We start from the raw sequence: 17,724 nt of genomic DNA, 5'->3' as shown, positions 1-17,724 counted from the left end.
GAGTTATCCGATTTCCTGACAGGCCAGACAGGACTATTAGTGGTAGATGAAGTTTGTCTGATGATTCCTTCAGCTTCCAAGTCTGCCACTATCTCTTCCACGGCTTGTCTTGCTTCAGGTCGGATAGGGTATTGTTTATGAGGGGCATGTATCGGTCCCTCAATAACAACGGGGTCAATGTTGGATTTGCCACAATCCAATTTGTGTTTAGCCCAAACATCTGAATATAAACTGCACAGAAGACCCCACACACCATCTTTTCCCCAATTTCTGATGATTGGTTTTGCTGTACCAACAGAACTTAAATTACATGTGCGGTCTTCGTGTGGTATTATCCCAGCTGTTGTAGCGATTTGACGACTGTCAGTGAATATGATCATGTTCAACAATGGAAGAATGTCCATGCCAATAAGGCTTCCTTGTGAATTCGGCCCAACCCAGAAAGATGTCCATAAGACTTCATCTTCATGTATTTGCAGTGGAACTTGAATACTTTTGCGAAATTTTGTGATACCTCCTCCAACTCCTTCAACTTCCATAGTTTCATCTGTTGTAGGTAGGTTCAGATCTGTTATTGAAATGGCTGCTCCTGTGTCAACAAGGATGTCACATGGGTGGCCCCCTATTAATGCATTGACGAAAAGGCGATTGTCTCTTTTCTTACTAATACAGGGGGCCGCTGATTCCTATTGCGGACGCATAATTCCCTCAATGAGCTGACGGACTTGTGCTTCAGTCCATGTCTTCCCTTGAGTGGTTTCTTCATGGTTTTTCGCACTGACCTGTCTAAATGATGGACCTTGACCTTCTGCTCCACCTCCTTTAGCCCAACAATCTATTTTGGAGTGTCCACGCTTTCCACAGTTGCTGCAGAAAATCACCCTATTCTTTGTGTCCTTGTTGTATTGAGCTGTTGCCACTCCTCTTCGATATGGCTTGTTTCCTTCTTCTTTATTTGATCTCATAGCCATCTCTAAGCGGCCAGCCCATTGCATAATTTGGTCAAATGTTTCACCTGGATTGACTCCAAGTGATAAGGCATGTTGGTATTTTGTGCTGAAACCATCGACAAGTGTGTCAGTGAACTGTACATCATCTCTGTCAGGTTGTTTCTTAGCACAGAGGGCCCATCTTTCATAAGCATTCCACTTACGCAGAGCATATTCATCTGGAGATTCATCATCCTTTTGCTTAATCAATGTCACTGATGTGAATGGAATTTTACCACTTCCCAAGATTTCTTGGATTACTTTTCGGAACTCATCTAATGCTTGCCAAAGACCCAGGTGTCTTCCCTGGCCGTCGACCCACAAGTCTACCCACTGGGCTGTTGTTATCGATGCTGGCAAGCGTTCCCATCGGTCTCTTGGGATTTTAGCTTTCACAATGGTGTGTATATCTCTTAATGTCATTTGATGTGCTTCAACTAATGAGTCCAATTCTCGCCAAAACTCTGTGTTTGGATCTTGTCTCTTCAGAGGAGGCAAGGCTGTGAGAATGGCTTGACGTTCTCCTGGTGTGAATGGTCTTTCTTCTGTCATCATTTCAGATTCTTCCCTTTTAATCGCAGGTGAAGAAAATTCAGGACCGATCTTATCAACTGTGATCATGTCGTCATCTTTTGTCTCATCGCCCCAGTCAGAATCATAATTCCGAGCTGGTGTACATCGCAGCATGTCTCTGTTTGGCTGAACTGTTTTAGATCTTGTTATTACCGGAGCTGCTTGTGCAGATGCAATATACATTTTGTCAACTGGACCTCCATTTGATCTCGAAGCTTGAGGCTGTGTCAGAGGTTTAGATGAACTTGTACATTGTTCAGGCAAAGTTGGATAAATTGGGTTGTAAGGAGGAGGCGTTACAGTTGTTGCGGATTTCACTGGTGGTTGTGAGTATTTTCTTTCAGCTTCAGTTATTATATTTGTCCAATCTGGATCAAATAAATCTTCACTGGTTGTATTTGCTTCATCTGAACATTTAATAGACATGATTTTGTTCAATTTGGTATATGCTTCAATTTGAGGCTTCATTGCTTCAGCAAGTGGAACTGGACCACCATTCATATCGCAAAAAATTCCACCTTGTTTCACAATCCAATGAGCCGCCAGTATTGGGAATGCTTTTGATTTGATCTTGTCTTTTTGGGACTCGAACCAGCTTAACTGCTCATCCATAGATGCATTGATATCCAGACCTTTTTTCAAAAGTTTAGCTTGTTTCTTCCTCTTCCTTTCCAGGTACCAAGAAGATATTGTTCTGCTGTTACAGACACTTTCTCCCATGTTTCAAAGAATTTGTCACTCTGTGTCTCTGTGCTCAGAACAGCAGGGCTATGTGTGTGTGCGTATATGTGTGTGTGTGTGTGTATGTATATAGAGTGAATTCCAAAGGGAGGGGCTGCTTCTCTCTCTCTCTCTTCTCTAAGCCCTATAAGAACTCAGGGAAAAGAAAATTTTAAAGAAAGATTAAAAACAAGTTATCCCTTATATTTTAGTTATCTATTCTTTTTTCTTTTTAATTTACTTAGTTCAACTCAGATACATTTTTTCTTCTTTCTTTTTTTCCTAGTTTATCTCAGATTAATTTCTTTGTTTTTCTTTTTCCTTTAAGTTTAACTCAGATAAGTTTATTCTTTCTTTTTCCTCTAGTTTATCTTAGATTAATTTCTTTGTTTTTTCTTTTTTCTTTAAGTTCAACTCAGATCAGTATCCTCAAACATTTGAACAGTTTTATGGTCAAAATCAGAATGCCCGCGATTCTAGCTCTTTTTTTTTCATTGATACCCTTCTTCTAAGGGTTCAATCCTCTGCGTATTTAAACGTTTTAGGGTTTTCTTCGTATCTTCTATATACTGCACTGCACTAACTCAGAGCACAGACCCGCCACTTTAAACCGCTATAAATCACTGCTTGTTACACTTTCCTCGTCTCCTTCTGAGAACGAATCTTCTGTGTGTTGGATGCTTTAGGGTTCATTCTGCCATCGTTTTAGACAGTCCCGCCACAATCCAACCACGTCGCAGTTGTAAACAAGCAAATTTTCCTAGCTTAACCGTCTTATAGCTAATTCTATATGGTCTTCTTTCTAAAAAAGATCCACTTTTACCCAAGCATCATTCAAATATTTTAGAGGTTTTACTGATCAGAGCAACTTAAATAAGCCAAATTTAATTGTCTGACATATATTCATTGGCAACACAACTGGTACTTTAAATAACACAGTTCTTTTAAGCAGTTTCAGTCAATGTCTAATCATCAGGCAGACTTAGAATTATTTTAGAAAAAGAAAAAGTCTTACCTTGAATGATTGAGACAAATGCCTGAAGATGCGATCCTGTTGTTCGTGACGCCAAATTGTAGACTTGGAATTAAGCCTTTTCCCCGTTATTATTTAATTCACGGGACCAGACACCAGTTATCTTGCCAAGAAAGATTTTTATTCTTATATGTCAGGAGAGAAACTCTGAGAAGATGTTATATTCATGCCAGGTCTATGCGTTTCGTGTTTCTCCTTCCTCTCACCCAGTCATGCCTCCATGTTTCTCTGCTGTAGTACAGTAAGATTGAGTTTTTATACATCACAGAGAGTCTTACAGCTTCCTTGTAAGGTAACAAAACATATTGCTTATGCTTAAAATGAAATGTATATGCACATGGTACAATCCACTTTCCACATTAAGAAACTATTTCTCAGTGTATACATTAGTGGTATACAAATGGTACATTTGCATCAGTTGAAACATTCATTTTCTTGCAAAGAGCATACCAACTGTACACATTTGAAGTATATTCATCATTGGAACTCTCTGCTAAGTGAACATTACATACCTCTAAGCAGAATACATAATCCTCCCAGCTACCCTCCTTGTGTCTAAAATATGTTCCTTAAACACATGTGTCCATGCAATCTATAGTCTACTCATGCATTTTAAACTTCATAAGATAATACAACTTATTATGAATACTAAATAAAGAATAATAATACAGATACATAATATTAATTAATGAAATTATATTCAAAGATGAAATTTTAGTCTTCAACTGGGATCTCTCTTTTTGGTAAGATACAAGGATTTCCTTGCTGTTGAATGAGATAAGATGTTAACTCCTCTTGTCTTTTTAAGACTTCAAACAGTGGATCACCATAACGAGGAAGAGCATGTGACGTCTGATCGACTCCCATATTGCTTTGTTGCACTTGAGCAGAATATTGGAAATCAGATTGTTGAGCTGTGTGGAATATTTGTTGCTTTCTCCATCCTTTCCTTTGATTCTCTGTTATAACTGGTGATACAGAGAGATCAGCCGCTCCAGCTGTATTCGTTGGGTTTGAATTCACTGGTACATATTCGTTTGCATCGGGATTCAAACACTTTGGCCGAGAAGAATCAAACTTAAGGTTATCAGTTTTATTAATCCCAATTGATTTTGATCTTGAATTGCGTGAACATTTGCTTGGATTATCAGACCTTTGCAACACAGCGATCTTTGCGTTTGAAGCTGCTATTTGAGCATCCAACTCCAATTGTTCCTTTTTCTGTCTCAAATCCTCATCCTGAGCTTCAAATGCATGCTTGGCCTTCAACGCAGCAGCTTGTGCCATAAGTGCAGCCTTTTCTGCCTCCGCTTGAATGCATGTAGATGCTATAGATCAGTGTTTCCCAACCCTGCTCCTTGAGGCACACCAACAGTGCACATTTTGGATGTCTCCCTTTTCTGACCCATATATTTCTGGTCTTGGAGTCTCTACTAACGAGCTGATGAGTTGATTCAGGTGTGATCGATTAGGAAGAGTTGGAAAATGTGTAGTGTTGGTGTGCCTCCAGGAACAGGGTTGGGAAACACTGCTATAGATGAACTGCGGTGTGAGCTGCGTTTACTACGTTTGGAGGTAGCGTAAGACACGTTTGAGACGCTGTCTCCAGGACCAACATCACTACATACTTCACCCATTTCAGAGCTTTTCTGACCCTTTGCTGTGTCTGATAACCATTTGTTCACCCGTTCAATTAACTCGTCATTTGGTATCATTTTGGCTTTAAACCATTCATGTTTTTCAGCTTCATCAACAGGTAAAATAACCAACAGTGACTCGTGCTTCTTTAGCCTCTGAACATAACCTCACAAAATCTTCAAAAGGCAAGCGTACCTCAGGTTCATACTCTGTTTTCATCAATTTGCCTGTTAATTGACTCTATTAGTTTCTGAGCCTTGTTTAACTTAGCCTTTCTTAAATTTTGCAAAGAGTCAAGTTTTTCCATTAAAGCCTTAGCTGTTAATTTAACAGGTCTTTTCCCTCTTTCAAACTCGTTTTCAACATTTAGACAGGTTTTGATTTGACTCTGGCTCTATAGCATTCATAGACATTTCATTTTCCATTTTGCAAACAGTTGTGCACAAACATACAATTCAAACACACAAACAATGTTCGTCTGTCTTTGGCAACCAATGCATTGGAATTACGCAAATGTGTGCACACAATATCACATGGCCATGTTAATGCTGCAACAACGTACCTACAATCCAGTCGAACGATCGGCCCTTTAAACAGCCAGATGAGCGCGCGGCAATCCAATGATGACACCAACAAGAGAGGGAAATCTAATCCAAACGAATCCACTGAGTAAAATCCAGACGTATTGACGAGACGATCCTCACGTGCAGAAGCACACAGCCTCCCTCGGTCCATTGAAACAAACGTGTTGAGTTTTAGCCTACTCCAGATGATCTCCTTTATCCAATGAAGGACAGTTTTTGACTTTATGTTATGGCTTTCCAGTGCTCTTGCCGTTGATGATAGGAGTATGCAAGTTTAGAACGCGTACAAACAGAGTCCATGCAGATGGTTGTAGATGCATAAAAAATGTCTCTTTATTACTGGCTTTATTAAACATGATCGCGACCTTCCTGTGGCCTTTCCTTGTTCACATATACACACAAAGCCATACCTTATAGACCGCATACAACTAAAATCCACCTTACAAGCTACTCTGCCGTGCGGTCAAAAACTGTGTGCTTCCTAATCACCAACGCACACACCTGTTGCTCAGGGGATCTAATTATACACAGCACCACCCAGTGGACAAAAACCTTACTATCCCCAAGATGGCTCCTACAGTAACAGAGATTGTTTTGTCTTTACAGCAGCTCTAGAATAAAGTTATTGTCCAGCTAAATTTAGTTTTTATTGATTCACTTCCGTTGCAAAGATCATTAGTTATTAACTTAGGGGCCGCTTACACGACACCATTCTAAAAGAAAAGCCTTAATTTGCTCCGGCCTGCTCGTTTGCACGACAATAGTGCCTGGTGTTTCGAGAACGCAAACCTTGAAATAGGTTCCAAGGTGCAAGCGTTGACATTTTTTTAAAAATGTTATCTCCGCGGAAATTTCAAAAACGCAAGTCTGTGAAAACGCTGACGGCGTGCTCATGCGTATTACGTGTTTAGTCTATAGGTATGCGGGTTTGAATATATATGTCTGCAGGCATGTGTTCTTTACAAATTGACCTTACCAAATGACTTGTCTGGTCTTAAAAATTCATAATACAGAATAATAAAAATTGATAATGTGTTATGTGTATGCCTGGTCAAAGAGATGTGTTATAGTCTAGATTTAAACTGACAGAGTGTGTCTGCTTCCCGGACAATGTTAGGAAGACTGTTCCAAAGTTTAGGTGCTAAATAGGAAAATGATCTACCAGCAGCAGTCGTTTTTGATATTCTAGGTATTATCAACTGGCCGGAATTATTAGATCGCAATAGACGTGAAGGACTATAATGCGTTAAGAGCTTGCTCAAGTACTGGGAGGCTAAACCATTTAGTGCTTTCTAAGTAATCAGCAATGTTTTAATAGGGAGCCAATGCAGTGTTTGCTGAACGAGGCTAATATGGTCATACTTCCTGGTTCTGGTCTGAACCAGCTGTAGTTTGTTTATTATGCGTGCAGGGCAACCACCCATAAGAGCATTACAATAATCTATCCTTGAGGTCATGAGTGTCATGATTCTGCCCTCGTGTCCTCGATTTTCTAGTCTTGAGGCAGGATCATGACAGAATCATGTTTTGTGTGCAAGCACATGGTCTTGTGTTTTGAGCCATGTGCTTGTGTTGTCTCGTTACGTTACCCCGCCCCCTTGTTATCCTCGTCTCGTCATCATTGTCTAGTCAGTTTCACCTGTCCTTGTCTAGTCAGCTTCACCTGTCTTTGTCATTAGTGTCTCCCTTTTTTCTCTCCTTGTGTTTGCTGTCCTGTGCCGGTTCATTGCCTTACGTGCCATGTCTATACCCAGTGAGTACCTTGTTTTGTCTAAAAGTTGCGATCTTGTAAAAGCCTGTCTTGTTCCTGTTTAGTTTTATGTCAAAGTCTTGTAAAAAGTAGTGTGGTCAGTCGTTTACTTTATCTTGTACTGTTTTGCCCCCTCGTGGGTTTTGTTTTCTCTGTTTTCTGTTATAATAAACGTTGTGTGTTTGCATACCGTCTGCGCTTGGGTTCTTCTGCTATCATCATAACAATGAGCGCATGAACTAACTGCATTCGCATTTGTCATTGAAAGCATATGTCGTAATTTAGATATATTTTTAAGATGGAAGAATGCGGTTTTACAGATATAAGACACGTGACTTTCAAATGAAAGATTGGTATCAAAGAGCACACCCAGGTTCTTAACCGACGACGAAGACTTAACAGAGCAGCCATCAAGTGTTAGACAGTATTCTAGGTTATTACGTGAGGAAGTTTTTTGTCCAATAATTAGAATCTGTTTTTTCAGAATTAAAGCTGCAGTCTGGCGTTTTTCCTCTTTGTCGCCATCTCTGTTCGAAATCTGCAATTGCAGTCATTCGCGGAATTATCAACTTTATGTGAGTTGTACTTCAACACCCCCGACACGGCACAGCGCGGATGAACACAATGTTTGATGAGAGTGTGCAGCTGTCAGTCACCGCACCGATGTGGATACTGGCATTCAGAATCACAGATTATTCTTTTTGGAAGTATGACCAACATAAGAATTTTCACCGGAAAATGTGAAATCTGACACCTGATTCAACTTATCAGCTCATTATCACATGGGTTAATGAGCTGATGAGTTGAATCAGGTGTGTTTGATTAGGGAGACAAAGAAAACGTGCAGTGTTGGGGGTACGCCAGGACAGGGTTGAGAACCACTGATTTAAACCATGCTAGTGCAATTCCACTAATTCCAACATAATTTTCGAGTCTATTTAAAAGAATGTTGTGGTCAATAGTGTCAAATGCAGCACTCTGCACTCCAAAAACTTTGCATAGCCATCCTAAAGATCGATACTCGGTTACTAACGTAACCTCGGTTCTCTCTAGAGAGGGAACGAGTATTGCGTAAGTTTAGCTTACGCTACGGGAAAGATTCATCTTCTCGAGATATTGAAGCCAAAAAAAATTATCCTAATTTTGTATTCATTGTCAACGCAGTGCAGCAGCTAGCAGACCTAGAGCAGGCAGTCTAGCGTGCTCATTGGCTGCCCTGCAGGCAACTGCTGCAGCCTACCAGTGAGCCCGGCGTGACGTCACGCCCAATGAAGGGCGCTCGCGCCTTCATAGCGTCACAGCCCGCCAGAATGGGCGTGGCTTAGCGTATAAAAGAAGGGGCTCGTAGGCTGAATTCCCTGGTTTTTCGACAACTGAAGCGAAGTCGCTCGTGGCGCGAGCACGGCCGGTTATGCAATACTCGTTCCCTCTCTAGAGAGAACCGAGGTTACGTTAGTAACCGAGTATCGTTCTCTTACGAGAGGTTCTCTCGTATTGCGTAAGTTTAGCTTACGCTACGGGAACACTTTGTCAACGCCGTGCGCGCCAAGCATCCACCATGAGACCCCGAACTTCAGGGGAGCCCAATAAGTGGGAAAAATAAGGTGGCCACCCATGCGGGCCATCACTTGTATATAAGCACACATAGGGAATACAGAGCAGCGCGGTGGTCTGTATAGGCACATGGCACATACCCTACTGGTGCAGCTCAACCAGGAGAGCTGAGTCATGTGAGAGTGATCTGAGCAGAATATCTGGGCAGAATACACATCCCTTTCAAACTGACAAAAGTTTAGCCTGCAAGGCGGGAACCTCTAGGTTATAAAACCTGACAAAGGTAGACGGGGAGCTCCAGCCCGCCGCTACACATATGTCATGGATAGAGATCCCACTGGACCACGCCCACGACGAGGCAACGCCTCTCGTGGAATGAGCCCTGATACCCAAAGGGCATTGCAGACCTTTTGACGCGTAAGCGGCTGCTACAGCGTCCACTTTCCATCTGGACAGGCTCTGTTTCGAGGAGGCGAGACCCTTGGTGCGCCCTCCAAACGAAACAAACAGCTGTTCCGAACGCCTGAAGGAGGCGGAGCGCGTAATGTAAAACCTCAGCGCCCTAACAGGGCAGAGGAGATTCACATCACTTTCGCTGTCAGATGCTGGCAGAGCTGACAGTGAAATGACTTGCGCTCTGAATGGAGCGCCCATCACTTTAGGGACATAGCCATGTCTAGGTCTGAGGATGACTTTAGAGTCATTCGGCCCGAACTCCAGACACGATGCGCTGACAGACAGCGCGTGCAGGTCCCCCACACGTTTTACTGACGACAGTGCAATCAGAAAAACGTTTTTTAGTGATAGATATTTCAACCCCACGGAGTCCAGTGGTTCAAATGGAAAAGCTTCCAGGGCCTCGAGGACCAATGAAAGATCCCACACAGGAACCGACGGGGGGCGCGGCGGGTTCATCCTTCTAGCTCCTCTAAGGAAGCGGATGACCAGCTCATGTCTTCCCAATGACTGGCCGTGCGTCGGCTCTGCGAACGCTGCCACGGCCGCCACATACACTTTGAGCGTGGATGGGGACCTCCCCTTATCCAACATCTCTTGTAGGAAAGTGAGCAGATGCGCCACCCCGCATGTCCGCGGGTCCAGACCTCTGTCGGTGCACCATCTGGAGAACACCGACCACTTAGACGCGTAGAGCCTTCTCGTGGAAGGAGCTCTAGCCTGTGTGATTGTGTTCATCACTCCTTCTGGCAGGGTAACGAGTACCCGTTGATCAACCATGCGTGCAGAGACCAGCGCTCTGGATAGGGATGCCAGATCGTGCCGCCGAGCCTGAGAGAGGAGATCTGCCCTCACCGGGATCGGCCACGGAGCTGTGCGTGACAGCTGTGTCAGTTCCGGGAACCAAATCTGATTCTCCCATCGCGGGGCTATGAGGAGCACCGAGTGGCGTGCTTCCCTGATTCTCTTGAACACTTGAGGTAACAGAGAGACCGGAGGGAAAGCATAAAGCGGGAGGCTGGGCCAAACCTTGGCCAGCGCGTCCTCGTCTTTCGTAAAGAATATCGGACATTGAGCGTTGTCTTTTGACGGAAATAGGTCGACCTCCGCTCTGCCGAATAGGCGCCACAGTTTCTGGACCGTTTGTGGGTGCAGGGACCATTCCCCTGGGGGAACATTGTCCCTGGACAGTTTGTCTGGGCCGTCGTTCAAATGGCCAGGCACGTGCGTCGCCCTCAGCGAACGCAGGTGCATCTGAGACCACATAAGGAGGCGTTCCGCCAGATTGCAGAGATTCCTGGATCTGACACCGCCCTGACGGTTGACATAGGATACCACAGACATGTTGTCCGAGCGGACAAGAACATGTTGGTCCTGTATGAACGGGAGGAAGCACTTCAGTGCGTTCTCGACCGCTAACATCTCCAGACAGTTTATGTGGAAACACTTCTCTTGATCTGCTTTTCGGTAAGAGATGGTTCCCATCATCACTCCCTGCTGGTACAAGTCGGCTACTAACCAGGGCTGCAGAGCCGCTATGCAGGTCTGAGTCACTCTGATTTTCTGGCCGCCAGACACCCAAGCTCGGCAAGACGCGCGAGCATTCAACCAGCGCTGGAGCGGGCGCATGCGCAGTAGGCCCAGCTGAAGGACCGCTGCAGCTGACGCCATACAGCCCAACATCCTTTGAAATGTTTTCAGAGGGAGAAAGCTGCCCTTCTGTAAAGATGCGGCTAGGTGTCGAACACGGCGCGCGCGCTGCGTCGATAAACATGCCGTCATAGTCACCGAGTCCAGTTCTATTCCTAAAAAGGAAATTGACTGGCTGGGCGTTAATGAGCTCTTGGTCCAGTTGACCGTGAGACCCAAGCTTTCCAGGTGACTGAGAAGCACTGTTCTGTGAGACATCAGTTCTGTCTCTGACTGTGCCAATATCAGCCAATCGTCCAGGTAGTTCATTATTCGCAGCCCCTGACTTCTCAGGGGGGCGAGCGCCGCGTCCATGCACTTCGTAAATGTACGGGGTGCTAGAGACAGGCTGAACGGCAGGACGGTGTATTGATATACCTGACCGTCGAAGGCGAATCTCAAAAATCGCCTGTGACGGGGTATTATCTGAATCTGAAAATAGGCATCCTTCAGATCTAGAGAAATAAACCAGTCCCTCGGGCGAACGTGCGCGAGGATTTTTCTGGTCGTAAGCATTTTGAACGGTCTTTTCGCAAGCACCTTGTTCAAATGTCTCAGATCGAGGATGGGCCTGAAGGCTCCGTCCTTCTTGGGTACGAGAAAATATCGGCTGTAAAAGCCTGACTCGCTCAGAGAAGGCGGTACCCTTTCTATTGCCCCTTTGCACAGCAGCTTTGCTATTTTTGCGTGAAGTAGGTGTGCTACTTCCGCATTCACTATCGTCGCGGTCCGGGCTCGGAAGCGCGGGGGACGGCGAATGAATTGAAGTGTATAGCCATGCTTTATTGTGCTCAGCACCCATTCTGAAACCCTTGGGATAGCTTCCCATGCAGCTACGTGAGCCGCTAGGGGGCGAATGGCCTCCAGGTTCAGATCGCCGCCATTCGCGGGCTTGTGAAAACTGAACAGGAGCCGAAAGCGTGGCGCGCGCGCTCTCGGTTCTGGGCAATGGTTGCTCGCTGAAAACCGAAACCGGCTGATTTATGTGGGATGTCCCAATCATAAGGGTGGGGAACATTCTCTTTCCACTTTTTGTCGCGCGAGCAGCGCTCTGGGCGGAGAAGCTTTCTGTAAGCGTGAACGCGTGTGCGCGGGCACGAGACTTACAAGTGTATTTGACGCCCCGATCGAATAGGATGGGGAGCGTCTAATTAACGCCCTGCGCCTTGTGATAACACTTAGACGCGCGGGCGGCGCCCGGGGAGAAGTGTGTGTTAGTAAGCGTGAACGCTCTCTGGCGGGCACGAGACTTACATTCATAACCTGCTTCATTGACCGTGTTACAGAGCGGGCAGACAGTGGGCACAAACCTGTGGACACATTTCTTACACTCAACACTCGAGCGGCTTTTCTGCGCTTTATGAGAGTGTGCTCTGTGAGTGACACGGAACGTGTTGTGCTTGTGTGTAGGGGTGAACACTGGGGCGTGGGCACTTTCACTACACTTAAGACACCAACGGCGTGAGCCGGATAACCAGACACTATACTCTTTTGAGATTTCTCTGGGTCGCCGTGAAGACGGCGTATGTGTGCAGGCGAGAGGGTAAATGAACCGGCTCGTTGGCTGCTAAATGGACCACTGCAGTAGCCTGTTTGAAGGGGACTGACAGGGAAATAAACTTTGACGGCGGTCCGGCCGCAGCGGGACACGCGCGTCTTTCTCTCTCATAGTTTGATATGAGTCTTTAGTGATAGAGCGGGCAGAAAAATAGGCGTGGGCACGAACTCGTGGACACATATCCTACGTTCAACACTCGAGCGGTTTCCCGCTTTAAGGGAGTGGGCTCTGTTCTGTGAATAACACGGGAAGTGTTGTGCTTGTGTGTAGGGGTGAACACCGAGATGTGGGCACCTTTCTACACTAAAAAACACCATCGGCGTGAGCCGGATCCGAAAACGGCGGCTTGCTGAGGAGAGCCGCATAAATTGTATCTGCTGCGGGAGCCAGGATCGAACACGGGTCTCTGGCGCGAAAGCTTAAGGTTTAGCCACTGAGCCACATGGGGAAACAACGTAAGCTTTAGTTGGCGCGAGCAGATAAGAGAGAGAGCGTCATCACAGTTTTCGTGTGCGTGTCGGCATTGTCTGCAGGCGTGCGTGTTATAACAGGCTCTCTACTGCAGTATAGACATTACCAGCCGCTCGAACTAGGAGGAGCTGGAAAATGTTTGAGAAAAAGAGGGGGTTTGTCAAGCCTCGGCGGGACAAAAAACCACTCTTTCCTTCTTTCGCCGGTGACGCATGCGCTCGGGGCGCGCGCTCGCTTTCTGTACGTAAGAAAGCTGGTCGCGCGAGCTGCATAAATTTTATCTGCTGCGAGAGCCGGGATCGAACATGGGTCTCTGGCGCGAAAGCTTAGAGTTTAGCCACTGAGCCACGGGGGAAACAACGTAAGCTTTAGTTGGCGCGAGCAGATAAGAGAGAGAGCGTCATCACAGTTTTCGTGTGCGTGTCGCTCGGGGCGCGCGCTCGCTTTCTGTATGTAAGAAAGCTGGTCGCGAGCTCAGAGAGGAGAGCTGCATAAATTGTATCTGCTGCGAGAGCCGGGATCGAACACGGGTCTCTGGCGCGAAAGCGTAGAGTTTAGCCACTGAGCCACGGGGGAAACAACGTAAGCTTAAGTAGCGCGAGCAGATAACAAAGAGCGCGCGCGGCAGCTTCCTTGTAACGTAAAGGAAGCTAGCCGCGGTTAGAACAGCAGTCCATTGTGGCGTGTCCCTCGACCTCATCCTCGGACGCGACGGCAGTGAGGCTCGTGAGCGGCAGCTGCGTGTCGGTGAAGGGAGGCGGGGAAGGTAAAAAAGCGAGGCTCGAGGGAGGCTTTCCGGCGAGCGCGTCGCTGTGGCTACAGGCTCCGGCTGCCTTTGGGAACGGCGCTTATCACTGCGCGGTCCCACAAAGGGCGGAGTGACTGCTTCTGCGGGGGCGCGGTAGCTTCCTTGTAACGTAAAGGAAGCTAGCCGCGGTTAGAACAGCAGTCCCTTGTGGCGTGTCCCTCAACCTCATCCTCAGACGCGACGGCAGTGAGGCTCGTGAGCGGCAGCTGCGCGTCGGTGAAGAGAGGCGGGGAAGGCGAGAGCGAGGCTCGAGGGAGGTTCTCCGGCGAGCGCGTCGCTGTGGCCACAGGTTCCGGCTGTCCACAGGAAGTGCGAGGCATCTTGAAAAAGACGCTCGCTGCTCTTTTAGGAGTAAGAGAAAAGAGAATACAACAACAATGTAAAAAGGATACGTCGCCGGATAGCGTAGCTCGCACGGATGGCTGAAGGTGGCAAAGACGGCCGGCTTCCTCAGCGCTGTCCTGGCTGGCTGTTCGCTGTCTCGACGGCGACGGTGGCTTCCCTCAATCCAGCGATGCGAAGAGCTCGCTGAAGAGTCGAAAAATCAGGGAATTCAGCCTACGAGCCCCTTCTTTTATACGCTAAGCCACGCCCATTCTGGCGGGCTGTGAGGCTATGAAGGCGCGAGCGCCCTTCATTGGGCGTGACGTCACGCCGGGCTCACTGGTAGGCTGCAGCAGTTGCCTGCAGGGCAGCCAATGAGCACGCTAGACTGCCTGCTCTAGGTCTGCTAGCTGCTGCACTGCGTTGACAATGAATACAAAATTAGGATAATTTTTTGGCTTCAATATCTCGAGAAGATGAATCTTTCCCGTAGCGTAGCTAAACTTACGCAATACGAGAGAACCTCTCGTAAGAGAACTGAGCATTACAAATGCATGGCTGAAGTTTATTTTTAATGATGCGCCTGAGTGACTGATGAATAAAGTTTTAATTGTTCTTGATACTTCACAACGGACTGTTTTGTGAATTATTGGCACCCTTGATATGTGATTTATATGAGCAAAACTGACTGTGTGTTTTTTGTTTTGTTTTTGTTTTTTTGTGCAATTTCTCCTGTTAGTCTTTCATTCAAAATATTCACAAAAATTTTGTATTTGGATCATTGTCATGCTGGAAGATCCGACCAGCAGTTTTTTTTCTATTTGACTTTAATTAAAGGTTAGATTTTTGTGAATATTTTGAATGAAAGAGTAAGAGGACTAAGAATGAAAGACTAAGTCAGTTTTTCTCATATTTATCAAGGGTGCCAATATTTGCGGAGCCCACTGTACATTTATTTTTAATCTGAAACCATGTCTACACAGGATGCAACAGTTGTCGCGTTGCAAATCTATTTGTTTTTTCTTTGTGTCATAAGTAGCTTGAGCATAGAACCATCTGTGCAATGTCTCCAGTTCTTATGTCTGCTGTCCAGCAAGGCTCAGATAATGCAGATTCTTCTGTTCCTCCTTTTAGTATGAGTCATCTTGAGCCATATCTTTGGCGCTTGGAACACTAGGGTGTTCAAGGTAAGAGGGCGAACCGCAAGTTCATCCTATTTTTATAGCATCTCCTTTTATAGATGTTTATATAAGGTGTCAAGAAAAGACAGAATGAAGGTTTTCATTCTATTTAGGCCGTAGTGACAGTCATCCTTCAGTCTCACAGATCCGTAGTCAAATTCATTACTTATAATAACCTCAAGAAACAAACATGATATAAAAATCTGAAACTGAATTTTATGACCCCCTGAAAATAGAAAAGTTATTTGAAATTGTAATTTTTTAATCAAACAAATACAACCTTGGTGAGCATAAGACACTTCAAATACAGAAAAAACATTAACAAAACGTATTATTCCAAAATTTAGCTGGTAGTGTAGCTCCAAAATGAACGTTTAACGGTAAACATGTTTAAGATTAGTATACAGGCTGTCAATTCATCAGCTGTGATCAGCGATTTCCTCACAAAAGTCAGTGTACTGAACTCAGTGCTTTGAATCCACTTTTCTATTGACATCCATTAAAAAAAAAAAAAAACATTAATCTCACTCCCTAGGCGCATAACAATGCTAGTGATAATCATGCCCCAAAATATCACAATGACAATATTATATTTTACGATGATAAAATGACCATGCCCTTTGCGTCAGTGTATTTACAGCAAATATTTCTCATTGAAAGCATGGGATTACTGGCAGTGTTTGAATAAAGATGCCAGAGGGCAATTTTGCTGGGTATAGTGACACGCAAAAGTGGTTCTGAAAGCGATAGCGATGGCATGCAAATTGACAGAACTAACTATAGCTTCCAAATTGGCTAGTATACTGTTACCCGCCATGGGGGATTTTCACCTACATTTGGCAGGTGTTAATTTTAAGCCCTGATTATGGCCTCATTGAAGTTATATATACATATATATTTAAGAAAATTGTCTTTGTCCTCACTGAAATAAAATGGTTTATAGGTACCAATGGCGGAGTCACTCCTGTTGGATTAGTGGCCAGTGTTTTGGGTGGAGGCACAGTAGGTGTAGCGTACTTCTTCATGCAGCTCCTGTTGGTGAAAGATTTGCATCTAACAGTTCCTCAGTGGCCTATCATCTTGTATGCAGCAATAGCTGGCCTGTTTGGATCTTTGCTGGACTCATTCCTCGGTGCAACCGTGCAGTATTCAGGTAAACTGGCTGATTAATATTATAAAATCAAAATGAGGTAAATCAATAGAAATATTATAAGGTAAATAAAATCAAATACTCAATATTATTCCAGGTTTCCTGTACCAGTCATACTAACAGTGGTAATTTACTTGTTATGCAATAGAAACTTCTACCCTCCTTTTACTCTACCTGGGCATGCCAAGTTACTGAGCACTGAATGGGAATCACGTTTTAGTAGGCTCATGGTGATGATGAACTGGGTAAAAATAAAGATTTTCTGATCCATTATGGATTTTTAAAATCCCAAGATCAATCTTTTAATCTATGTGGCTGACTAAAATTGTCACTTTATTTGTAACAAACCTCCTATCCTGCAGATGTCGCTACAGATGCACTCTCAAATCGTCTCACCATAAGAAAAAGCCTCCTCATCTCCTAGAAGCCTAGTAGGGAGGAAACAAGGGGGTAATCCATCGACCGGAAGTTGAAGCCGGCCGGGTGCCGCCATGTTGTAGCAGAACTTCACTTGCGTTAGCATTTCCATTGACTCCCATTCATTTTGGCGTCACTTTGACAGCGAATAACTTTACATCTGAGGCGTTTAAAGACTCCATTTGTCCATTATTTATTTCTAAAGAAACACGACAATGTATAAAGGGCTCCATTACCTTCTATGTTACATTATGGCCCCGTAGAAACCGATTTAGTAAAAATAGGCTAACGATTGCGTCATAACCACTCGACTCTCTGTCGCGCTGTACAGAAAGTACCGTACAGACAGGAGGAGAAGCTCGCAGGCAATCGGGGGGACGTCCCGTCAAGGGAGAAGCCCGTAGATAATGAGTCCATAAAAGCAACGGAATACTTACTCCTGCTCACTCACGCCAAAGAACTCTTTGCTCAAGTTCCTTGTCTCTGCAAGATTAACGTTGGCAATTTTCACGCACAGCTACTAGAAGACTAATGTCTGTCAGACAGGTTGCTCACGCCATCAAGCTTAGTTTGAGTCGGTTTGAGTCTGCGCGTCAGGAACGGAAGTGCTCAAATATCGCCAAAAATGGGCTTCAACTGTCTCAACTGAGTTCCAATGAGATGGCTCTGTCCACTTCTTATACTGTCTATGGGAGGAAAGGACAGAAGTTATGTTAAAGGGTTAGTTCACCCCAAAATGAAAATTCTGTCACTAATTACTCACCCTCATGTTGTTCCAACCCCGTAAGACTTTCGTTCATCTTCGGAACACAAATTTAGATATTTCTGA

The 17,724-nt window shown here is 45.0% G+C and overlaps 1 protein-coding gene across 3 annotated transcripts in view; it reads left to right on the top strand.

The window, feature by feature from the left end:
* Positions 1 to 17,724, top strand: part of tmem19 (transmembrane protein 19) — a 100,397-nt gene that overhangs the window by 74,862 nt on the left and 7,811 nt on the right. For all 3 annotated transcript variants that reach the window (XM_056260368.1, XM_056260370.1, XM_056260369.1), the window contains exon 6: positions 16,272 to 16,481. In XM_056260368.1, the coding sequence (XP_056116343.1) occupies positions 16,272 to 16,481 (210 nt within the window). The remainder of the gene's footprint in view (positions 1 to 16,271; positions 16,482 to 17,724) is intronic.

This window comes from Rhinichthys klamathensis, unplaced genomic scaffold (assembly GCF_029890125.1).
Source record: "Rhinichthys klamathensis goyatoka isolate OS25496 unplaced genomic scaffold, OSU_Roscu_1.1 h1tg000176l_1, whole genome shotgun sequence".
NCBI lineage: Eukaryota > Metazoa > Chordata > Actinopteri > Cypriniformes > Leuciscidae > Rhinichthys > Rhinichthys klamathensis.
This window is presented reverse-complemented; position numbering and strand designations above follow the sequence as displayed.